Here is a 25,529-nt window from a genome sequence, read left to right on the forward strand (position 1 = left end):
TTCATCTTTCAGACGAACGACACCCTCCAAACAATAGTTAAACCAATGAATAATGTTTTCTTAGCCTATATAGGTTTAGTTTAAGTCTACAGCATGTTTGGGGAATGCAACAAAGAAACGGCTATGTAAATCAAGATGTCTCTTTAGTACGTAATGTTTTTAAATGTAATAAAAATGAAGCTTAAAAAAAAAAGAAATGGCACTAATGTCCATGGTTTGTTAATTTGTTGTCCTAATTAGTGTTTAGCCTAGTTTAGTATCTTAGCATGCTTTTAAATCTTAGGTTAGTGTCAATCGCAGTCTTATATATACATTTATTGTCGCATATGCTCTCGCATTTGCTCTACTTTCTCTCCCTCTTATTTTCCTATATCTTTTTGAGTTTCTTTCTGAACACTTAGTAAGTACTAAGTACAATAAATACATTGCAGGCCCATCCTGTGAGTAGTTTTACAAGGCCTTTGGGTGTTTTTTTCCTGCCAAAAAAAATAAAAATGCTGGTGCCTCCCAAAACCACAAATCCCAGGCTCCTGTAGGATGGAGCCATGGCACTGCAAGCGGTGTGACATTGTGTTATTTCCACACTTTAGAGCAGTGTAGGTCCCCCACATTGTGCTCTTTAAGGGATTTTGGACTTCAGCTCCCAGAATCCCACACTTTTGGCCAACATGTCTGAGGCCTCTGGGAAATGAAGTCCAAAATCCCTTGAAGGGCACAAGTTTGGGTACCTCCGCTAAATCTCTCCCGCAGTGGTCCCCAAACTGTGCCCTTTAAGGAATTTTGGACTTCAACTCCCATAATCCCAGGCCATTGGCCAACATGGCTGAGGCTTCTGGGAGATGAAGTCCAAAATTCCCTTAAGGGGCACAGTTTGGGGACCAACACTGCTTTAGACTACACCCTCAGCTCCTTTTGTGCTTCAGTGTTTCTAGTCTCGCGAGATTTCGTCTCCTTCTTTTAGGGAAGTGTCTGCGGACGCTGCGAAATCTCGCGAGATTTTTCCTCCAACAGAGCTGGCGGCCGGAGGCGCATGCGCGTTGTATCCTCCGTCGCCTGGGCGGCCTCTCCAAAATGGCGGCGCCCAGCGCTGAGGAGGTTTCCAGGCAGCTGAGGCCCGGGAGGAGCAGCCGCACCCTGTTGGTGCGACACCTGCCCTCTGTCTTGACGGCGGCGGAGAAGGAGGATCTCCTCAGGCACTTCGGGGCCTCGTCGGTCCGAGTCCTCTCCGACCACGGCAGGCTGGTAGGGAAGCTCTTGGAAGAGAGGAGAGAGAGGAGCCATAGGCAGCTAGGCTGCATCCAGACTGGGGAAATAACCCGGTTTGGCCCCGCTTTTACTCTTTGTGTGGCTGAAGGCTATGGAATTATGCCCCGCTCTGGGCCCCACGACAAACTCCAACTCCCAGAATTCCATAGCAAAGAGTCAGACAAAGCGGTGCCAAACCGGGTTATTTCTCCAGTCTGGATGCAGCCATAGGCACTTTGGTTTTTGTAGCTTTCCCAGGCAGAGAAGGCTAAAGAAGACCTTAGAAAAACTACAAATCCCAGGTTTCCATTGGAACCATGGCCATAGAAGCAGTGCCAGGCTGCACTACTTCTGCAGTGTAGACGATGCTGCCTTCCCCCTCACTTAGATGAAAGGATGACATAGGAATTGGATGATCTCATATAAGAAGAGACAGCTAAGGGTTGAGTAGGTGTGTGTGAGGATGATCATGGGTTTAAAATGGAACCGAGAGCTGAACAAATGAAAAGAAATTCAAAATATAGGGGGAAACAAACAAAACCCTGCAATTTGGCTCAATAGCAGCAGATCCTAAAAACCCTGTGTGAGTCTAGATGATCACAAGCAGCGGATGCCCTTACCACTAGAGTCCTTTGGGACTGGGGTTGAGCAAGTTAAAATGTCTTGCTAACAAGTCTACAAGTGGTTCTTTTTTTTGCTAAGGAATTGCTAATTCTAGGACAGACCTAGAAGATAAATCGTCCTGTCCATGCACCAGAATGAAGGAATTCTGTTTTGGTCCTCCGTTGTCTTGTTTGCTTCCATTCTAACATGCACTTACTTGGTGGGATTATGTCCCTTGCTTCATTTCTGTTGGTACTCAAAAATTCTCCAATACTGTGTATTTTATGTATTAAAAGTGTTTGTACTAACGATTCTACGTTTGATTTGTTTTCCAGAAACATACAGCTTTTGCTACTTTCCCCAATGAAAATGCAACAGCCCAGGTATGTATCGTGGTTACTTATTATTGTTTTCATTTTGATTTTTTTAATCATTGTAGGTCAATGTATTTCTCAGTACATAAACAAAGTATTAAAGGTTTATACTCAACCAGCTCTTCAAATGATAATGATAGTGGGTAAAATTGCCCTTTTATGTATACAATTTCACCCCAATCCTATCCTCACCTATATAACTGCATTTATACCTAAGACTGCAATATTGTGCTCTTATCAGCGCATTCTGAGGAAGCAGATTGTAATCCATAGAAGTGCGTGCTAAAATATGTTAGTGTCAAAGATGCCCCAGGACTCCTTTCCTCTCTTTCCCTTCCTTTTATACTGAAGCAGATTAACACAACTGTCTCTTGGGGGGGGGGGGGAATACAGTCCACCCTCCATATCTGCAGACTTGCCATTTGTGGGTTTCAGCATCTGTGGACAGCAAGCCAACATGGGAGGAGGGAGGTGGTGGTGGCAAGAAAAGGAAGGAGTAGGAGGAAGGAAGAGGCAGAAGCAAGGGAGGGAAGATGAGGGAGGAGGAAGAGGCGGTGAGGGGGAGGAGGAAGGAAGAAGAGGGAGAGCAGTGGCAGAAGAGTAAGAAGAGTGGAGGCGTCGGAGGTAAGAGGAGAAGGAGAAATAGGAGGAGCAGTAAGGAAGAAGAGAGAGGAGGAAGAGCAGCAGTAGCGGGGATAAGAGGAGGAGGAGGACGAAGGAAGAAGGAAGAGGAGCAGGAAGAGAAGAAAGAGTGATGGTGACGGTGGAGGAGACGAGGAGGAGGAGGGAGGAAGAGGAGGAAGAGATGGTGAGGTGATGGGAGGAAGAGGAGGAATGAGGAGGAAGAGTGGCAATGGTGGAGGAGGAGGAGTGAGGCAACCACCTGCCACAGGGAGGCAGGCTTTGGGAGGGCAGGTTGGCAAAGTCCCATTGTCCCCAATGGTGGCTGCACCACTATTGAGGAGAATAGGACTTGAGCATCTGTGGATTTGGGTGTCAGCTGTGGGATCCAGAATGGATTCTCCATGGATACTGAGGGCCCACTGTATTAAAGGAAAATGTTAAGATTATAGTCATTTGTATGACCCACTGGAAAAAGTGGAGGTTGAGAGCACACATACATATTCTTCTATAAAGAGATACTTAAATTTTAGCTTTGCTAAAAGTAGAGGTACTTCTGTGAAAGGTGGGAAACTTTTTTCCAGCAAATAAGATGCCATACACAACAGTTTCAGTTTTTTATTGCAATTCCAGTGGAGTTGCTTTGTTTAAAAGAAATTGTTTTGAAGGGAGGGTATATCATTAAGTAATAATTAGAGAAACAGAAGATTCAGTTCTTCACAAAGAACTGACAAAGTGTGTCAGAAAGCTGTAGATATTCTGCCCTGCATATGTAAAATGCTAATGTTGGCATTATTGAGACATTAAGAAAGATTAGGGGGAAGAGATTGGCCTCGTTCACACTAGAGTTGATTACAACCACGAGTGTGTTTGGGGTGAATCGACACAAGCATGCATGAACGAGTTCTTTTGAATACGGAGTTGTCACAAATGTGAACATCCTAACAATCAGATTTGGGGCATCCAGGAAGGAGGGGCAATGGGCAGAGGGTGGGCAGAAGGGTGGAACATACCCAAAGGTCTGGCCAAGCATTCTTTGTCCCCTCTCAATGCTTGTGGTTCTGTGGAGCTCTTTGTGATTTCAAATTTCCTGCGCTGTCAAAGTGATCCATTTAAATTACCATGCAGCTATTTTCTGCTTCTGCTGATGAATTGGTTCCCTTTTACCCTGTGGGCCAGAGGTACGGGAAGTTCAGGGGGGGATCCTTGGGGGGACATGGTGTGGCGTGTTTTTTTTAAAAAAAACACTTTGACAGATTCTGTACACTGTTGCATTTGTGTGAGTTCATGGGGGGAGTCATGGGTGCCGTGGGGAGATGCTTTCCTGGCATGCATGGAAGAATACCCCCATGGCACCCATGGATTCATGCATGCCAGGGAAGAATCCCCCAATGGCATCTATGACTCTCCCACCCCATGAACCTATGCAAATGCAACAGTGCGCAGAAGCTGGCAGTTTTTTTAAAAAAGAAACATGCTGCACCATGCCCCTCCAGGATTTCTCTGAACTGTGGTCCATGGGGAAAAAGGGAACCAATTCACTGGCAGAAGCAGAAAACAGCTGCACAGTGCTTTAAAGGGACCACTTGACAGCACAGAAATTTGAAATCACAAAGAGCCCCAAGGAACCGCAAGCATTGAGAGGGCAAAGAGAATGGTGGTTTGGCAAGACCTTTGGGATGGGTATGCTTTACCCCTCTGCCCACCAACTGCCCCTCCCTCTAGGGTGCTTGCTCTAATCACCATTTTCAATTGGTAACAAATTTAAAGGTGAACTTTAATGCGAACACGGACAGCTTCAATCGTGGCAAGCAATAGCCTGAACATCTATTTGGTGTTAAATCGCTACATCGGTTTGAAACGATCCAGTGCAAAAATTCGTTTATCAACTAGTGTGAATGAGGCCATAGAAAGGAGAAGCAAGGAAATTTAAAATTTAAAAATTTGAAATTAAAAAAAATGCTGATGAATTAAACTGTTTTGAAATGCATTTAAATAGTGATTTATTTGAGTGTTGTGCTTCATTGAAGGCTTTATCCAGATTACATCAGCTGAGCCTTCTTGGCCATACTCTAGTAGTTGAATATGCAAAGGACCAAGACAGTGCTCGTGCTCTTAGTCAGTCGTCTTTATCTGAAAAGGATAAAAGGTATGTAGAGATTGCTGTATTTTCATACTGCAGTAGATTTATAAAACATTGAAAAATGTTACTAAGAGTTATTTATAAGTTCCACAGTTCCACAAATATGGAAGTACTCAGATAACATATGTTCACATTCAGTTCATACCAACTTTGCAATGTCACTTCAGCTCCACAGCCAACATCATTCTTTTTCACTCATTTGTTAGCATGAGCTTTTTCACCTTGTAACTGAATATAGCTCTACATATTTCAATTTTTGTATGCAAGTTAAATGATAGTTTCCCAAGGAGTATGAATTAAAAAGTGAGTAGTTCTGACATGGAAACAATACCCATGTTTCAATTTTCTTTGCTCAGAAAGCATAGTGGGAAGGGAAGGGAACAAAATGGAGACCTATCTGAATTTTTATATTGTGACTTTAGCACCTAATGTGGCTGGAAAGCATTACATATAAACTTAAGTATTTAATATGTGACAAATAGTTTTGAATGGGGATTTATATTTGGGAGCCAAAATTAAACTAATGACTTCACAGAAATGTCAATAATTGATCATCCATTTTAATAAGATGTTAAAAACTGCCATTTGTTTGTTTGTTATTTGCCATCAAGTCGTTTTTGAGTTATGGTGACCCTATGAATGAGAGATCTCTAAGGCCCTGGACAAACAGGCCTATAGTGCGCCCTCACCATACGTGCCTCACTCCTAGCACGCATCAAAATGGCAGCGCCCTGTACACACGGGCGCCGCCATTTTGACGCAACGGACACTTAGCGTCCGCACATCGCGCCCCCTTGTGATGTCGCGAGTGCACCATTGGCACATTGCGGCATCACAAGGATGCCGTAGAAAGAAACCACTTTTTGCGGGTTCTTTTTGCCGCGTGAGGAAGCTGCACGGTTTGTCTGCTGCGGCTTACTCGTGCAGCAAAACAAGGCACCGGCAGACCATCCTTTTTGGGCAGTTTGTACCCCGCCTAAGAGATATGGTCATCAGCTGCCCTGCTCAGATCTTGCAAAGTCAGTCCCAAGACTTCCTTGATTTAATCAGTCTACCTTTAATCCTTGTTTTTCATTTGTATTCCACTTGCTTAGTGTTTTCATCTTTTCCAGTGAGTCACATCTCATGAAATGTCCAAAGTATAACAACCTCAATTTAGTCATTTTCGCTTCTAGTGAGAGTTCAGGCTTGATTGGCTTTAACACTTATTCATTCATCTTCCTGAAAGCCCACAGTATGCTTAGAACTCTCCTCCAAATCACATTTCAGATGAGTTTATTTTCTTCCTGGCCATTTTCTTCACTTGAAAGATTTCATACCCATATATCGAAATTGGAAATACTATGGTCCAGATGTTTCTGACTAGGATATATAATGATAAGTCTACAGCTACCTTTGCAAGTCTTTGGGATGAAACAGACTGCCCCTTTGCACTGCCGTCTAGGTAGCTTCAGAGCATGGTGTTTTGACGTGCACACTCTGAAACTGCCCAAAAGCCATTTTCCTTAAATGGAAATCAGTGCAGTAGTCTGATCGTTACTACACTCTTTCTTTTTCTAAGGAATTGGAATATATGTAGAACATTTCCAATCTATAGATCTTTGTTTTGTTTTCCATATTTATTGACAGCATTTTTAAAGAAACAAGAGTGGATTCTATATCTAGCTTGAAACAGCTCTATTAGTATGCCATCTGTCCCTGATCATTTATTTCTTCCAAGTGCTTTGAGAGCTTCTTCCACTTCACTTTCCAAAATTGTGGGTTCCTTTTCAGATGTTTCTTACTTGAATAAATTTCTCATAATTTATTTCTTTTAATTAGTTCCTCAGTGTTCTACTTCTATCAAGTTTTTATTTTGTCCTGGTTATAATGTGTTCCCTGATTGGTCATATAGCATCTTCGTTGGTTTGAATTTTGCTTTAATTTCTGGGATCTTGTGAATGATGTCTCAGGTTCTACTTTTTTGTTATTGTCTTCTATTTCTTTATGTTGATTCTACTGTCCTGTATGTGGAATTTCTCCAGCTAGATTTTAAACTCAGGTAAAGAGTGATCAGTTCCAAAATTTACCTAAGCGAATACAGTTGGCCCTCCATTTTTGCAGGGGATCCGGTCCGGACCCCCCCTCCCCCCATGAGGATAGGCTTGAATGGGGCGTGTTCCTGGGTGCAGGTCACCCCTCCACAGATATTCGAGGTTGCGGATCTCAGATCCATAAGTTAGGAGGGGCAACTGTAGTTTGTTTTTTAAAACATAGTTTGTTACAGTATAATATTACCTAGATTCATTCTGGTATGCTATGTTATTTTGTAATGTGGTTGATTCTTTTATATTATTTATGTTTTAGCCTTGAAGAACCAGTAAAAGAAGAGAAGGAACAGAAAGATGTAAGCAGCCTCAAAATTGAAAGTGGAATTGCTCCTAGCCATGGGTTAGTATTTTGGTTCTGATGGTATAAGCTGAAATGGTTTCCATTTTCTGGGCCCCCACAAACATCTGTCTAAAGAGGTACATTGGTATATGAATATCTGTTTTGTACAGTGGTCCCTTCTTTTATGCGGGGATCCATTCCAGACCCCCCCCCCACCACGTAAAAGAAATTGCGCATATGCTTGAGCCCCATTAGAAATAATGGGTCTCATGCTTGCGATGGCACGTGCATGCCATGGGCACACACACTATTGTTCTTTCCGGTGCACAGCGCCAGCTTTCAGCATACACTGAAAGCAGCATATAATGGGCCCGCGTATGACGCGGGTGCACTGTATATTCAAAATCTCCCCACTTGTAATTGTCATTGTACATTGTTGGGATCTAAAAAGCCCTTATGGTTTGCATATGCCCAGGGAAGTAGTTGACCTTGAGTCACCATGACTTACCTTTGAAACTTTCCTTCATTTCAAAGGTGGTTTCCTATCTACCACCAGGGACTACCTTTCAGGAAAGAAAAATGTATGTGATTCCTTGCATTGTTCTTGTAAAACTGACAGTGGTACTCCAGTTCTTAGATGGAAAATCTTACATCCATAATACATTAGAATTGTTAGTTTGAAAGCTAAAAACGTAATTATCTACTTGTTTTAAAATCAAAACATTATATTCTACTTTTTAATATGCTCACATTGCTTTTGCCTCTTAAAATTTTTATCTCTTATTTATTTTCCCTAACAGGTTAACGTTTCCCATAAATTCTTGCCTCAAATATCTATACCCACCACCTTCAAACGCCATCTTAGCTAACATAGCAAATGCCTTGGCAAGTGTACCCAAGTTTTATGTACAGGTACGTGTAGATTTGACTTTGAGACTTAAATCTTGATACTTTAAAAGTTTGTCTTTGACTTCTCCATCTAAAATAATATGGGGTTGTTACAAGTAGACGTGTGAAAGTATCTTGGTACATTTTTCATCTAAACAGGCAATACTGGGTGTTGCTTCTAGAATTGGAAGACAGATTTTGCTTTACTATACAACATTCTTTCTGGCTACTTCTTCAATTTATTGTATGCTTATTATATTTTATGAATGTTTTATTGTTAGCTGCTTCGATCTTTATGGAAAAGCAGGAGACCATTATTATTATTATTATTAGTTTATAAATAAATATAGTTTATTGTATGCTTATTGTATTTTATGAATGTTTTAATAATAATAATAATAAAAATTATTTATATCCCACCCCTCTGTGCAACGTAACCTGGGCGGCTTATTTTTATTGTTTTATTGTTAGCCGCTTCGATCTTTTTGGAGAAGCGGGAAACTATTATTATTATTATTCAACATATCACTTTCATTTCTCTACTTTTTAGAAGATTATTTTATCTCCATCTTTTTTTAAAGTGAGAAAAAGATAAATAAACATGCTTGGATGATAAATAAATTCAGCTTTGTCATGCAGCGTTATTTATATCTTTTTGTGGTCCCAGAACTTGCTCTTTATATGCAAATTTCCACGTATTCGAAGTGTGGAACAATTGCAGAAATCTGTTTTTGCTCTTGTTGCATTTGGAGTGCTTTAAATGTGGTAAAAAATGTTCTAAGGATTACTAACCTAATGACTGATTCTTTGAATACAAAAAATGTTTTATGAAAACTAAACTGATATTGCTTTTAGGTTTTGCATTTGATGAACAAAATGAATCTTCCTCCTCCTTTTGGGCCAATTACTGCTCGACCTCCCACGGTATGTAACAAAGTGTAAGGAAAAGCATCTTTGGATATATGTTTTAATTCCTTGAAGTTTATGGGGAGGAGCAAAAAAACTGATTGGTTTCTTAGAAGTAATTACATGATCCAATTGCCATTTTGAGTCTGTTTTTCTTCTTAAAAGATCTGATCTCCTTACAATATTGCAAACTGTTTTTTGAAACTATTTTGTCAAAAATATAAGGTAAATTTTGCCTTGTATATCTTTGGTTCCTGTCCTCCCACACCCAGATGGATCTGTACTAGAGTGAGCTAAAGATCCAGATAAAGTTTTATTTGAGGGATAAAACTGGACATTTCCTGACAGTATTGAAAAAAGAAACTCACATAATGAATTTTCTATAGACAGCTTCTCCAAATAAGCAAAAACACAGATGTGGTCAAATTCTGAAGTCAGAATTTGCCAAAACTGAACATCTCTATTCCTGTCACCTCATCACAATTAAATCTGTAATGGTGGTCACACATTCTGCTAGTACAGTGATGGGAAAAGTGTTTCATGGCTACTTAGAAGTAGATGTTGAAGGGGAATGAGTGACATACATATTGCATCAATACCAGTACCTTTGTCCTTAAAGGGATTTTATTGCCATTGAATTATACCTTTACATATTGCTAAATGCAAGAGGGCATGTAATATGCCTGTCTGAGGGTAGAGGTATGAAGGAGGGGTACTCTTCTCTGTCCCGCCATTGGGAGCTAAACTTGTATGAAGGGATGGGAGAGGACCTTCTCGGCTGTGGTGCCCTGGATGTGGGATGTCTCCTCAGGCAGACCTGAGTAGCATTGCTTTTTATATTTTGGCACAAAGTTTTAAAATATCTTTTTATTCAGGCTTTTGGAGCCTAGTTGTCTTTTCAACTGTTTCAACCTTTTCCAGTCGAGAAGGGAGGAACATTCTTTGGATGGGTTTCTCCTCCCTCTCTCTCCCTCCAGTAGGCAAGAAGGGTTAGACCTTTTTGCTTTTTCCACCAGTGAGAACAACCCCAGAAAGGTCAAACTTATCCTTGCCTGCTGCTCTGATAAGATGTGTTTTCCCTAACTCTTGCTCCTGAACTTCCTACTCTCAATCTTGCTCTTGTTTGTAATCACCTTCCATTTTCCAACTCCTTTCGAAAGTGTCCTGAGTTCCTGGAAGACAGATCTGGGTGCGGCAAAACATATATTTAAATGGAAGAATTGTTAAATGTATGTTTACTAACACACACGTGTTCAGTATCAGAAGCTTTGCATGTGTTTTTATTCCTTATTTAGTATGAAGAATATATCCCTTTACCACCACCTATTCCACCGTTGCCTCCTGAAGAGCCTCCTTTACCTGAAGAAGATGAGAGTCAAGATTCTAGCAAAGATGAGTCAGAATATGAAAGTGCTGATGAAGAAGACAAAGAAAGGTTGGTAATATTTTAGAGTAAGCTCCTGCCTTAAGACTTGGTGTCCTCTTCCCTTTTGGAATACAGATAGTAAAGGTTTGCTATTACTATCTTTAGCTGAAATTTCTATATAGGTCTTGACTATGTCATACAACCTCAGAAGTGACTTCCAGTGAAATCAAAGCAATTTGTTTCAAATATACATAGCAGGTCTAGTCTACTGCCACATAATGGGGAAAATCTGTAACTTTATATATACGTTACTAAAAATTTGTTGTTTTTCTTTAGTTTACCATGGCAACGGAAAAGCTAATACTCCATTAAGGTGGGGAAAAGAAAAAAGTAAAGACAAAATCAAGGGACTCAGCATAATTTTAGATTGTATGTACCAGGCATTTGTGGGATTTCTAATCTCAGCTTTTTTCTTGAGAAACGAAATGACCCCAGGAGAGGTGTCAGAAGGGATTGAGTAACTAGCATAGCAAAACTTAATGTGTGTGTTCAATGTGTTAAAATATAGGTTTACAAAACTGATGGAATTAGCAACTCTTCAACCAAAACGGCAGATGCCAACAAAACAGCACCGCGTGAGAAAAAAGAGGAAGATAAAAGACTTATTAAACAGCTCCTTAGTTCCTTCCACCAGGTATGGACATAATTATAGCAGTATAGTCAGCTCCCCTTATCCACAAATTTTTTAATCTAATGATTCAGTTATCCATGGCTTGAAGACATTAAAGAAAAAATGAATTTCAGTAAGCAAACCTTGACTTTGCCATTTTATATAATAGACATTTTACTATGCCATTATATTTAATGAGAATCAACAGATATTGGTATCCATGGGGTGTCCAGGAACCAAACCCTAGCAGATACCAAGGGCCCACTGTACAAAATGTTGCTAAAAATGCTTTCTTTAGTATGTTAACTCAGTATGTTTGCTGTTTGAAACAAATTTATTGTCAGAAATGTGTAGGAAAAAACATACAGATTACCAAACACTGACAATAAATGACAGCATATTCTCATAGCACAGAACAACAATCTTCTCTGTCTTAGCTACAGTGAGCTTCGAAGTATTTTGATTTTTTTAAAATCCCTTCCTATTGAAAGAGACAAATTTTGGCTCACCTAGTGTCTCTGTGTAAAATCAAAGACGTAAATCCTATCTTTACAGTCATTAACTCAGCTTCTGAATGATAAATTAACATTATATATTTCTATATAGTGGGTTTCCTTTACTTGGAACCAGGAGTTCAACTCAGGCTGCTGTCTCTGCTTGAGCCCAGTATAGTGATAATTCTCTGACACCACTGTAAAGATAACAAGATAAAGTCTCATTGTAATGCTGTATAGATTCTCTGAATTTTTTCATAAATGTATTGTTAGGTATTGCCATGTAATATCTTATATTACATATTGTTTTGGGGGTGTTTTGGATGGAGTCATGTGGAATACATGGGGATTGCATGCAGAGGATCCTTGCTAAAGGTTGGTCCATAGCTGATCAGGCTAGTTGCCTAATCAAGGACAAGTCTTTTGCATTCAGTTCTCTCTTTACTTGATGTCATCCACAGTCCCAAAGGGTTCTGTGAAGAACTGGAAAAAAATCCCATTCAGCTCCCCAGGGTTTGCAGTGCTTTTGAGATCAAGTTCTTATGTGCAACTCTTACCAAATAACTGTCTTCATCCCTGTTCCTTTATGTGAATGAAGGGAATGAAGGGTTGAATAAGTTAATGCCCACACTGCCTGTAAAAGTCTGCAAATCAAGGCCAATAATTCTTGTTAGACTTACTTGAAATAAGAAATGAGTCACAACTGGAAAAGAGAAATGGCCTGAATCCTTGAAAGTGTACATGTGTTTGTATGTGCCTTTAAATCGCTTGCCAGTACTCAGAGGTCACTTTACCTGTTTCTTCCTCTGAGATGTAGATTCCAGCAGTGTAAAGTGTAAAACTATTTTAATTTTTCTAGACTAAAGGTACATAAAAATAGTATCTGTTGGAATTTCACCACAGATCATACATTTTTTTCTTCTGTAACTGCTTTATATTTCTGTATCTTGTCAGCCTGAAATCATGGGATTTTCCCTGATTTCCACAAACATTCTTTTTATCCTAAGGTGATAAACAATGATGTCTCAGTATTTGATCATGCATAATGACTGAAAATTGAATTTTTGAAATTAAATTAATTTCTGAATTAGTGTGGAGGAACCTGTAATCTGATTTTTCAGATTATATCACTCAAAGTGATTCATAGCAGAAAATTATTTTTTAAATAATTTTTTTAACATTTTAAAGGGCTGTTTTTAGACAGCTTGCTATTCCACTTTAATAAACAAACAAATATGTCAATAAATAAATGTAAATTATTTAGGAGTAGGTATTTGGAAAAAAAATAATTCAGAAAGATAACTTTAATGGTCTTAACGTTGTATTTTAAACAGTAATTTGCACCCAGCACTCTCGCCTTCAGATGTGTTCGAGCAGCCGCAGACTGTAGGTCTTAAAAAAATTGAATTTCACATTTCGGCTGGCACACCTGCTATTCTTCAGCAAAGCTGGGAGAAGGAGCACAATGATGGTATGGGATGAGCATCTGTCTTTGCACCACTTCCAAATTACAAACAGTTAAAAACAGTTGCAGCCAAGTGGTTAACAAACTGAGCTATAAGTCTCTTACAAGTCTGAGTGTCCCTTCTTTGGTGAACTCATGAGTTGGCCTTAGGCGAAGCATTCTTTCCCTTTCCTATCTGTAATATTGGTGAAAGTATGCATGGCTGTTGTAAGACAGTTCCCTGATTGGATGACACAAGAAATCAAACTGTAGGACCCCTGGCTTGGTGCTTATGAACTGTATAGTGGTTAATGCAGTGTAATTGCTCCTATTTGCAGCTGGAGCAGCTAAACAAACTTCAGAATGTTTTTCCTCATTGGTTTAGCATGTTTTATGAATGCCGGTGCTTTCTCTTTCCGATTTGTTTCTCTCTTCACAATCTAGAGAAATGGGGAGAGGGAGAGGGCTTTGCATTTTTTTCTGGTTTGTTAGGAAAGGAGCAGATGACAGAGGAAACAGTTTCTGTGTTCAGACAGTGTGCATCAGTAAACTCTTCATACACAACAAACCAGAGTTCCTGTTGTTCCCTGGCTTACTGGATGTATAATTGGACATTTTAAATTATGATACAGATGTTGAATTTATGAATTATGATTTAGAGCTGTATCATGTTGTTGTTTGTGCTATATCTGTTCAGTAGATGCAGTGGCATTTTCAGTCTGCAGGTTTGTCAAAGACTGTAAATGGTCCAAAATACACTGCAGAAATCCAGTTAGAAACCACTTTAATTGCCATGACTCAGTGCTAGGGAATTCTGGGAACTGTACTTTCTTCTGGCACCAGAGCGCTCTGACAGGGAAGGCTAAATGTCTCAAAAACTCCAATTCCCAGAACTCTCTTTCATTGAGCCAGGGCAGTTAAAGCGTTCTCAAACTGGATTATTTCTGCAATGTGTTTTGGACTATAGTTACAGGCTTTTATTACTCTAAATTCTGCAGTTTCTCATATGCTTTACCATTGCAGCTTTTTGTTTCTGTCTTTTTTCATTGCTTCATTCAGTATTTTAATGACAGTGTTCACAGTCCAGAACAGACTTAATTGTATTTAATTTATTTATTTAAGTCTACTGAAATCACTCACTGTAGGCATGCTTAGATTTACATGGGATTGTAATATTCAAGTTAAAGGTAACATCTCTTGTGTTTCTTGCTCTCATCCCATTTTTTTTTTTTACATTTTTTCTTCTTTATGCAAGCAATTGACGAAGTAAATAATGCAGGCTTTGGAAAAATCTTTCCTGCTCCCAGTTCCAACCATAAAGACCAGATGGAGGAAGAAGAAGATGATGAAATACCTTCAGAATTCATTTCTAAAAGAGAGCTAGAAAAAGGCAGAGTATCTAAAAAAGGTAATTTAATTTTAACCCTTTTATAATATACAGGGTAAATGCTAATATCTTTTTATGCTAAAATGATTGCCTTGTTTGGATAGAACCCTTGTTTAATGTTGTATAACATTTAGTAAGGAAATTGTTCTTTTAAAAAATCACATTTACAAATAACTTTCCTCTTTTTTTGTTCAAGAAATGGAAACACTTTCTGTCTTCAAGAACTATGAGCCTGGTGATCCAAATTGTAGAATATATGTGAAGAATCTCTCTAAACAGGTTCAGGAAAAAGTAAGTAGGAATTGCTCAAAAATAATTTTGCTTAATTTGTCTAGGACTCTGCTAGCTTTTCTTTACAAGATTGTCTTTTCATTCCAGGACTTGAAGTTTATTTTTGGAAGATATGTTGATTTTTCATCAGAGGTTGAACGAATAATGTAAGTAATGGCTCTATGACTTTTTGAATAGGTTGGACTAGGGTTGGCTACTTGGGCTGTGATACATTTGTGAACATCACATCTTTCTCCTACTTTCTTTTCTTTATCTGTTTAACTCTTTATCTATAAAAGTTATTTTCTTTATCTGTTTAGCCCTTATTCCAGTGGTTAAAAAAAAATCAACATTTGCATTGAATGACTTTTGGAGTATTTTTACAGTATGTGGGAGTTGTAGTGTGTTTCAGGGAAAATACCTGAGGAGAAGAGCATGGAAGGTAAATAACCACTGAATCTGTTGAAAAATCCTTTGAATCCACAGACTTTTTATTCCATCACTCATCTGTTGGGAAACTGATGTGGACAGTGTGGATTTGTTTCTGACTAAAAGAAAGTTCTGTTGGCTCTGCTTATGTTCCAAGAAAATGATTTAATGAATCATCACTGTGGCTTATTTACATGAATGATCTGTTGTGGTACTTAATGTCTGTTGACTTACCCTAGGTTTGATATACGCTTGATGAAAGAAGGCCGCATGAAAGGACAAGCATTTATTGGGCTTCCTGATGAGAAAGCAGCTGCAAAAGCCTTGAAGGAAGTAAATGGATATGTTTTGTTTGACAAGCCCATGGTGGTTGTATCCTTTCCTGAAGGTCTTTGTTTTTATTTAAATGTTGCCATCTGAAGGTGGGTTGGATCATCTCCTTGTATGTATTGGGGAATCTCTTCTTGGAAAGCACACCGTTCTGAAAGTTAATACCTTGCATCCATTTTGTTAATACCTTGCATCCATTTAGTACTTCAAAGCTCTTGAAAATCAGTTTTCTCTAGTGTTCATATCTCTCAGGAGTCTTGCAGTGTTAAGAGCTGATACAGTCTGCCTGTGAATAGTGAACACATGTATAAATAGGGAAACGGAGTTAAAAAGGCCATGCAATGTGCCTTCCCCCCTAATGTTCAAATAGTCCAGCCTGACACTAGTTGAAGAATTCTAAGATCGGTCCACAACTCTGTGTGCAGCTTTTTAATGACAGGTCTTTTTAGGAGTAATTGAGATTGCTTTGAGAGCCCATCAGTGTTTCACAGTCTTAAATTACTTTTTATTTGCCTTATAATGAAATATGCATTAACACTGCTTGTGTAGTTTGCGTGTTAAACACTTTACAGTGTATTCTCTCTCCTTTTACTTTGATTGTATGCATTATGCAATACAAATGAATTCAAAAACATAACCATGTTAGTCTGGAAAACCAGTATGCAAAGGGATCTTGTGGCACCTTTGGGACAAACTGAAAGAAAGAAGCTGGTCGCATGGGCTTTCATAGACTTGTGCCTACTTCCACCACATACATCTGAAGAAGTAGGCTCAAGTCTATGAAAACTCATGCTAATAACGTCTGTCTTTCATTTAGTCTCAAAGGTGCTGCAAGATCCCTTTGCAAAATGTAAATGTGTATTGAATTAGGAGCATAATTTGTTTGACATATTAACAAACAAGTCATTCCACAATAATAATAATAATAATAATAACAACAACAACAACAACTTATTTATTTATAGCCCACCCAATCATGAAGAATCTGGGTGTGTTACAATAGTAAAAATATATGGAATACAATAAAATCCAAATTTAGTCCCTTCCCAACCCATCTCCCAATTCTAAAATTACAATTACACAATTTAAAAACAGTTAAATACAATCATTTAAAAATCGGAAAAAATAGGTAGGCAACCGACATAGTACAGTGGTACCCCGGGATACGAATTCACCGCGTTACGAAATTTCCGGGGTACGAAAAAGTTAGATTTAAAAAAACTGTTCCGGGTTACGAAGGATTTTTCGGGTTACGAAAATCTTTTCGGCGCGAAATTCAAAGCGCGGCTAGCGGCTTTCCAGCGGCTTTTCGGGTTGCGAAATGTATCGGGTTACGAACGGCGCCGCGGAACGAATTAAATTCGTAACCCGAGGTAGCACTGTATGTGGGAAGAGGAATTAAGTTAGGAAGGCCTACCAGAAGAGATCCAGCTTCTTAAAGGCTGCGACAGTGGAAATATGACATATCTACTCTGGCAGGTCATTCCATAGCTTAGGAGCAGCAGTAACTGAAATTAGTCTAGACTTTTTCGGCTGAAGTAAGTTCTTTCCTGAGGACCTTAGTGTGTGGGACCAACTGTACGGGAGAAGGTGATCCCTTAAGTATTCTGGTCCCATGCCATATAGGGCTTTAAAGGTAATCACCAACACCTTGTACCTTGCACAGAAACTAATTGGCAGCCAGTGAAGGGACTTCAAGACCGGTGTTATATGGTCATTACGAGAAGTTATTACTTATATGTCCAAAAATCAAGTTCTCCTTTCTTATAGAGACAGTATTATTTACATAATAACATAAAATAGCCCAGACCATAATCATTGAATCATTCAGTTAATAAATCAGAAGTGCTGTTCTTCTAATTTTGGTTGTATCAACATAACGTCTTCCCTTTGTATCCATGGAGGATCTGTTCTGGATCCCCTCCCCCCCGGGAAAAAGAAAAACATGGGACCTTAAGCCCTCATTGATTTCAAACATGTGCGCAGCCACTAACATGGATGTGTGCATGTGCCCCCACTGAAAGCAACAAGGATTGCCTTCTGCGGATGGTTAAATTCATGGATGGCAAGCCCACTAATATTGAGGGCCTTCTGTAATATCTCTTTGCAAAACAAATTATCTTTGGAAGTCTAACAGACCAAAGTACAGTAGTGTTAGATTGTGTCAAGCTGTGGAACAATTTGTTCTAAAAATGATGAGTTTTTTTTATTTGTAATAAATGACTAAGATAGTAGTTATGCACTGGGAAGTGTCATAATTTTCCATAGTATTTTATTTCCACATTCTCTGTTGTCAGTGAATCATAGTTGCAATCACTTGCTTCCCTTCCTTTTCTTAATAAAAATCTCAGCAATTTGCCCGATCAGCAAGGCCTAAGCCAGATTCCAAAGAAGAAAAAAGAAAAGACAAGTTGAAAAAAACCTGAAGGTAAGTAATTCTTTAACATACCACTTTCCCTGAATAATCTTTTTTTGTAAAAATTGCAGAAGTTATGAATTTGTTTTCATTGAGGTAATAAATCTTTTTTTAGACTGTCCATACTGTAAATTCAGACTCTAATAAATGAAAAGTCTTGTAAGTTTCACACGGAAAGGTTGGGAAGATGGGAAGTATAGTAATAAGACTCATTTTCTATATCTCTAGTCTGACATCTTTTTTTAAGCTTGTAGGGAAGCTGCGAGACACCACTTCAGCTCCATTTTCTTCATGCTTGACTCCCCCATACACTTTACTATTATGGATTATTTGTCCAGGAACACAGGGAAGCTGGGAGTAGAGAAGGTGGGGCTCGAACATGCTTCTCTGACCCACTGTATGTTCTTAGAAAACAAAGTTGCATTAATAAGTCATCAGTGTAAGGACAAATCTTTCTATTGGGAACTAACTTAGCATGTGGCCTTACACTTCCAGTATGATATGATATAATCCAGACATAGCTTCATTGTTATCTTGGTTATAACTACACTAGGCCTTTACATCAATGCTAGCTATTTTATTAAGCTACTTCTTACCTGGTTGCAGCAATATGTTTTTTACATTGGAATGAAAATACCTTATAGTCTTTTACATGTCTTATTTTCTCCACTTAGAATGTAAGATCACAAATAAATCAGTTCCTGGTGTTTTAAGGCAGGATTCTAGATTTACCTCTTAAGAAGGTTCACCTTGTACCTACAATGTTGTGCTTTTATTAGGGGGTACAAGCCTTCTGCCTATTTTAATTGTTTAAACACTTCTTGAAGCAGGATGTTACCCACCCTGATGATTTGATTGCTAGAGATGCAATACATGAACATAAGTAAATAACAGGCTGCATTTCAAATGAAGGAACAGACAAAACTATCAATTTTTCCTGCCCGTGAAAACCCTATGAAATTCATGGGGATACCATTAGTCAAAAGGCGACTTGAAGGCACATTTACCGAATAGGTCATGGCCCCAGCTAGTCACTTCTATTTTTTAAAAATGTACATATCCATCCATTGCAACCTGCTGGTCTCCATTTGTTTGAACCACTGCTTCCATAATTCCTTACTGTTGGTCATGTGGGAAGATGGAGTTCAAAATATTTGAGTGGTAGCAGATTACTTAGTCCACAGTAAAGTTTGAATATATATTGTAATTTAGATGGCATCCTGGAATGCACACCAACAATATGTTTAGAAAGTTTTTCTTCTGGCCAGATCTGGAGTGTTTGATCCTCAGATTCTATAATTACCTAACTAATCAAGGTGTGCAGTTTCTAACAGTTTGATTACTTTGATCACACTTGTCACATTAAATCTCTGGTAATGCATGTTACAATATATTCCAAGTAGTTAGTAATAGGTTTTTGTTTTTGTATTTTACATATCTCAAACCCTCAGTTTGGGACCCTAAAGCACTGACTGGAAGAGAGCTTTCTGTGTATGTACACCGTCCCTCCTTCACTCACACACAGCTCTGTGTTTAATGCTATACAGCTGCTCTCTGATAGAACAAAATATGTGTAGAAGACCTTCACCTCCCTTTGCCTGTACTCAGCAAACAACTGAACAGCATTGAAGAAGAAGCCGCTTCGCGAGCCCAGTTATCTTTGTAGGGCTGTGGAGCACTCTGTCCCTTGCTTAGCCAGCATGGAAGCTGACTCGGGTCATGTGGCGGGTTGTTTTACCTTTTAGTCCCATTTGCGTTGAACTCTTCCACAGGAAGTAAGAGCAAGTAAGACTTTCTGCTCCTTCAGGCCCACCTCCTACTTGCTTTGGACTCAGATGGCCTGAGCTGGCAATAGCTTCAAACTGCTTTAACACTACAGAAAGAGAGCCAGCTACACCTCTTTCTTTTTTCTCTCCTGTCTCTCCCATTGTCTCACCTTCTCCTGTTGATCACTGGGTAGTGAATCCCATCCTTCCCATGACTCCTCACATTTCTCCTAACCTGATCCCCATTCAGCCTCTCCCTGTCTCCCTGCTTCCATTCCTCTGTTCACTCTGGAACTGTTGCTCTGCTGCCCCTAAAGCAGCAGCAATTCATGACCTTTTTCTCTCCAAATCCTTTAACCTCCTCGCTCTCACAGAAACCTGGCTCCCAGCCCACAATACTGCTACCTCCGCTGCCCTTTCTCTTGGTGGTCTCTCCTTCACCCACACAAGCCACCCTGAGGGTCGAGGAGGAGGGGTTGGTATCTTGCTGTCTAACTCCTGCCAGTTTCAAGTTCTATCTTTTCCCCCCAGCTATCATTTCTCTTCCTTTGAGTTTCATCCTATTAGACTCTTTTCTCCTCTACAGCTCCGGGTTGCAGTAATCTATTGCCCTCCTGGTTCTGCTACCCAGTTCCTCGCAGACTTCGAATCATGGCTGACATTCTTTCTTTCAGATTCAGTCCCCACTTTGATCGTAGGTGACTTTAATATCCACGCTGATGATTCCAATAACCCTACAACGTCTCGCTTCAACTCTCCTAGCTTCTTTTGGCCTCCAACCCCATTCCAACTCTTCAACTCATTCTCTTGGTCACTGTCTTGACCTAGTTCTTGCTGCAAACTGCGCCATTTCTGACTACCTGGCACTTGACTTTCCACTATCTGATCATCACTTAATCTCCTTTGCTCTCACTTATACTCCACCTCCTCGTCATACTGTTCAACGCCATTTTCATAACCTTCAATCTGTTGACTCTAACCGTCTTGGTCAGACCCTGGATTCATCTCTCTCTTCCCTAAATCTCGGGAATTCTGCTGATTCAGCAATGTCTTTATTTAACTCCACTCTTTCGACTCTTGACCATTTTGCCCCTGTCTCTGTACACACTTCTTCCTCTAAGACTAGGCCTCAGCCCTGGCTTACTCCCATCATTAGATTTCTCTGGTCCTGCTCTAGAGCAGCTGAACGTCTTTGGAGAAAGTCCAAACAGCGGCCTGATTTTACCCATTTCAAATTTGTTCTTTCTTCTTTCTCACGCGCCCTCTCTATGGCAAAACAGAATTATTACAAATCATTGATCTCTGCCAATGAGAGGCGCCCGCAGCGCTTGTTCTCCACCTTCAACTTTTTGCTTAAACCTCCCTCTCCTCTTGTCTCTTCATCATTCTCTCCTAATGACTTTGCTAATTATTTCATCCCTAAGATCACCACTATTCGCTCTGAGATAGTCCCTCCCAATTCTTCTTCTGCTCATAATCTTCTATCGCCCTCACCTAACAAATTTTCTGTGTTTCTTCCTGCTTCTTTGGATGAACTCTCTACACTTCTGAACTCTTGCAAACCTGTAACCTGTTCTCTTGACCCAATTCCTACTTGTCTTCTAATCTCTATAGCTCCTTCTTTTCTGCCCTCGCTTCTCCATATCTTCAATCTCTCTCTCTCTACAGGCTCTTTCCCGTCGGACTTCAAACATGCTCTCATTTCCCCTATTCTGAAAAAACATTCTCTTGACCCCTCCTCTTTGTCTAGCTATCGTCCGATTTCTCTTCTTCCCTTTCTTTCTAAGGTTTTGGAACGGGTTGTTTATTCTCGCTGTCTTGAGTTTCTTGAAGCCAACTCCATTCTCGATCCCTTTCAGTCTGGTTTCCGCCCACGGCATTCTACAGAGACAGCTCTCACTAAGATCTCGAACGATCTTTTACTGGCCAAGGCAAATGGCCTTTACTCTGTTGTCATCCTTCTTGATCTGTCTGCAGCTTTTGACACTGTTGATCACTCTCTTCTAGTTAATATACTTTCTGACCTTGGGTTCTCAGACTCTGTTCTCGACTGGTTTCGGTCTTATTTGTCTGGCAGATCTTTTGCAGTGGTTGCTGGCGGTCAGACTTCTTCTCCTGTTCCCTTATCTGTTGGAGTTCCCCAGGGCTCTGTTCTGGGTCCCCTTTTGTTTTCTCTCTACACACTGTCTTTAGGTAAACTCATTAGCTCTTTTGGTTTTTCCTACCATCTGTATGCCGATGACACCCAGTTGTATCTTTCCACCCCCGACCTTTCTCCAAGGCTTGAACAGCAAGTTTCATCATGTCTCACAGCTGTCTCGCAGTGGATGCGCCATCGGCGTTTGAAGCTCAGCATGTCCAAGACGGAGCTTCTTGTCTTTCCTCCTAAGCCCTCCCTTCAACACTCCTTTTCTGTCTCTGTGGACAACATTTGTATTCAACCAGTCCAGCAAGCCCGCAGTCTTGGTTTCATCTTTGATTCTTCTCTGTCGTGTATCCCTCAGATCCAGACCACAGCCAAGGCTTGTAGATTCTTTCTATACAATATTGCCAAAATCCGACCATATCTCTCCGCCTCTACTGCCAAGATCCTGGTCCATGCCCTAGTGGTCTCATGACTGGATTACTGTAACGTCCTCCTGGCTGGGCTTCCTCTTTCTCACCTCTGTCCTTTAATCTCTGTCCAGCATTCAGCTGCACACATTATCACATCCGCCCACCACTCTGACCACATCTCTCCTGTGTTGGCATCCCTTCACTGGCTCCCCCTCCCTTTCCGTATTCAGTACAAGCTCCTGCTGTCGATGTTTAAAGCCCTCCATGGGCTGGCCCCTCCTTACTTATCAGACCTTCTTTCTCCTCACCTTCCCACCAGGGCCCTCTGTTCTGGTAGTCAAGGTCTACTGTCCCAGCCCAGGATTTCCTCTGCCCCATCCCGGATTCGCCCCTTTTCACTTGCTGCCCCTCACTCCTGGAACCACCTTCCCCCACGAGCAAGGGCCATCACTTCTTTAACCAGCTTCAAAACAGAGTTGAAGACCATCCTGTTCAGAGAAGCATTCCCAGGCATTGCATAATCATCGCTTGCTATTTGATGTTCTTTCATTGCCTGTTTTATCGAACCATTTCCTGTATTGCTATGTACTTTATATGTATTAGCCTACTAGCCCCACCACCTTTCCCTTCTCCTTTTATGTCATGTCTTTTTAGATTGTAAGCCTGAGGGCAGGGAACCGTCTAATTAAAAAGATTGTATGTACAGCGCTGTGTAAATTTACAGCGCTTTATAAGTAAAGGTTAATAATAATAATAATAATTTCTGTAAGATTAAAACATTAGTCTGGATCCAACACTACAGAAAAAGAGCTAGGTTGGGTTTAATTATTCATATTGCTTTAAAATCTAATGTTTTGTTTATTCTTAACCAAAATTTATTTCCACAAATGCTGTCTAGTATAATGTTGGCTTTTGCATTTGAATTCTGTTGTGCATGGGGGGGCGGGGGGGAGTTAGTTCTGGTCTGAGAGTGTTTTCATTTATTTTATTATCCAAAATGCTTTTCTTTGTATGTCAGTCTTTGAGGCAAAATTGATCATTGCCATAAGTGGAAACTGGGTTGCCACAGATTGAAGAACCGGTTTAAGTGCTGACATTTTAAAGTCAAATTGCCTTCTGCTGTGTTAATGACCTCCATAACTTAATCTCATGTTAAACTGATGTTATCTCATGTTTAGTACTGGGAATGTTGCTTATTTGTCACCAAACATAGCTAGTACATATGGTTGCTTCCAGTATCTTTTCCTTAGCACAAGTTCAGGGAAATCCTCCTCTGTCCCAGCCAGGAAATAGATCTACCCAGCATAAATAAATGACTTTGGCAGGAGATGATGGTCAGTACATTTTTTTCAGACCTTTTGTCTGTAGCTTAATATATAACCATAGCCTGTGCAACACTCAAAGTGGAGGAATTCTCCATAGTGTCAAATAAGATGAATGTTAGGAAAATTGCTCTCCACTCCAATTTTATTTCTGTGATTATAATGAAGAATACAAAGTAGTTGATGTATATTGTCCTGAGATTAATGCTTTCCTGATGTGTCATTTCACTGAAAATGTTTTGAATAGATACATTAGGCATAAATGAGTGGGAAATGGATTAGAAGCTGGACCATGCTGTCATATTCTTGCAAAAATATGAAGGTGTTGAGTAACTTCTGCCTAAAACTGCAATCTTGGGCAAAACCACACTGGAACAAGAGAGAAAAGCTTAGCTTTAGTAAATGGCATAAAAATATAATTCTGTTGTGAGCTCTGCCATTACATTGATATAGTTGTTAAAATATATATTTGTGGGTTTCAGATCTGTTTTGCACATTTCTTCCTCTTTTGTTTTGTCAGAAGATTAATAAGTGACAACTTGTTTACATTAGGCAGTCTAAAGAATGAAACCTGTAACAGAGAATAAAAGGATTAAACCATATTCTGCTGTTCTTCTTTAGAAACATTCCTGCGTAAATACTGCAGTAATACTGTCATGCAAAGTGTATCCTTTCTTGTTGTATCCTTTTTTTGTGTATTTTCCCTGCATTTCTTTTCTAGAATTGCATTAGAGAGTAAATCAGTAGATCTCTAATGACACAATTTCAGTAAGCCATGTGCTTGTTATTTAACAAGGTCCCTAGAATAGGGTGAGCCAGCAATAGGGGGGTTAGGGGGGGCTGTATTAGCCCCTAAGGGGACCTTAGGGGAACCACTACACCTCATACCCCTATACTTTTGAGAACTTTTTAAATGAGGGGGGCTGTGGGGCCACAGAAATGGCCACACTTTCCTTACCCTTGCTATAGAAACTCGTAGAGTAAAATGTAACTTTTAAAAACTGCATGAGCCAATACTTTGACTACTAGACCTTCAGCCAGTATACTTTGCTCTGCTTACGTTCGTAGAGCTTAAATGCTATATACTGACTGAAGGCTTCAATTATATATACTGAAATTATTTTGCATTATACAGTCTTCCAATATGACAGTGTCTTGAGGAGACAAAGCTCTGGTAAAACATTTTGTCTTATGAATAACAACTTTCAGAATTTTTTTTCTTTTGGATGCTTTTCCCCCATATTAATTTGAAGTAGCAGTTGAAGCAGTATTACATAAGCAGTAAATGAAATTACTGACTTCTGGTTAGCTAGACATGTTCCTTATTTGGACTAAGGCTGATGTTTTGTATCAGCTGTTCGAGTTGGATCCAGACTTGCCTTTCTGCATATGGAAAGACTCCTTCTCTTTTCATCAAGGACCAGTCAAAAGGACATTCCTATTTGAAGAGAGAAGAAGATACTTTTCATTTATTTCCCTCTTTCTTACACTGTTTGGAAAGGTTATACAGCTCTAGAGCAAATTTACAGAATACTCCAAGGAAAGAGTCAGTAAAACTCACCTCTCCCTCCCCACTCCATCTTTCTTCAGTGGAATCAACCTGTGAGCAAAGTTCTCTCCAATAATTCTGGATCCAAAGTTTAGTTTGTCACATTATTCATAATTCTAAGCTTTCTAGTTGAGAAGTATGTGTATATGTTTAATGTGCCTTTAAATCATTCCAGGTTCATTTTCAATCCCATGTCTTTCAAGCTTGTTCAAGCTCTGGACAGAAGATACAAGATCAGCTGGACTGCTAGACAGTTTGTAAAAGTACTTAAAACATCGCACATGTATGTATGTACTTTTAAACAATAAAAGCTTTTCAATGTGCCACATAGCTGTGGAATATGTTGTAACTAAAGAACTAATAAACTGTTTTTCAAATAG

The 25,529-nt window shown here is 39.7% G+C and overlaps 1 protein-coding gene across 5 annotated transcripts; it reads left to right on the forward strand.

Annotated features, from left to right (window-relative positions):
- Nucleotides 1-1,058: 1,058 nt before the first annotated feature.
- RNPC3 (RNA binding region (RNP1, RRM) containing 3) lies at nt 1,059-25,529 on the forward strand. Of its 5 annotated transcripts, none has more exons than XM_089515791.1 (16): nt 1,059-1,242; nt 2,184-2,231; nt 4,874-4,992; nt 7,333-7,416; nt 8,157-8,268; nt 9,100-9,168; nt 10,446-10,585; nt 11,085-11,210; nt 13,015-13,151; nt 14,380-14,532; nt 14,708-14,802; nt 14,890-14,948; nt 15,450-15,582; nt 17,892-17,968; nt 24,222-24,265; nt 24,736-25,529. In XM_089515791.1, the coding sequence occupies exons 1-14, from the start codon at nt 1,072-1,074 to the stop codon at nt 17,964-17,966; spliced, it is 1,521 nt and encodes a 506-aa protein (XP_089371917.1). In that variant the 5' UTR covers nt 1,059-1,071; the 3' UTR covers nt 17,967-17,968; nt 24,222-24,265; nt 24,736-25,529. The 5 variants fall into 5 exon arrangements, with proteins under 5 accessions (XP_089371917.1, XP_089371918.1, XP_089371916.1 ...); XM_089515792.1 differs by having other exon boundaries at nt 24,752-25,529; XM_089515790.1 differs by having other exon boundaries at nt 24,222-25,529.

Source organism: Sceloporus occidentalis, unplaced genomic scaffold (assembly GCF_023333645.1).
Source record: "Sceloporus occidentalis isolate IW3139 unplaced genomic scaffold, rSceOcc1.0.p SCAF_3, whole genome shotgun sequence".
Classification (NCBI taxonomy): Eukaryota; Metazoa; Chordata; class Lepidosauria; order Squamata; family Phrynosomatidae; genus Sceloporus; species Sceloporus occidentalis.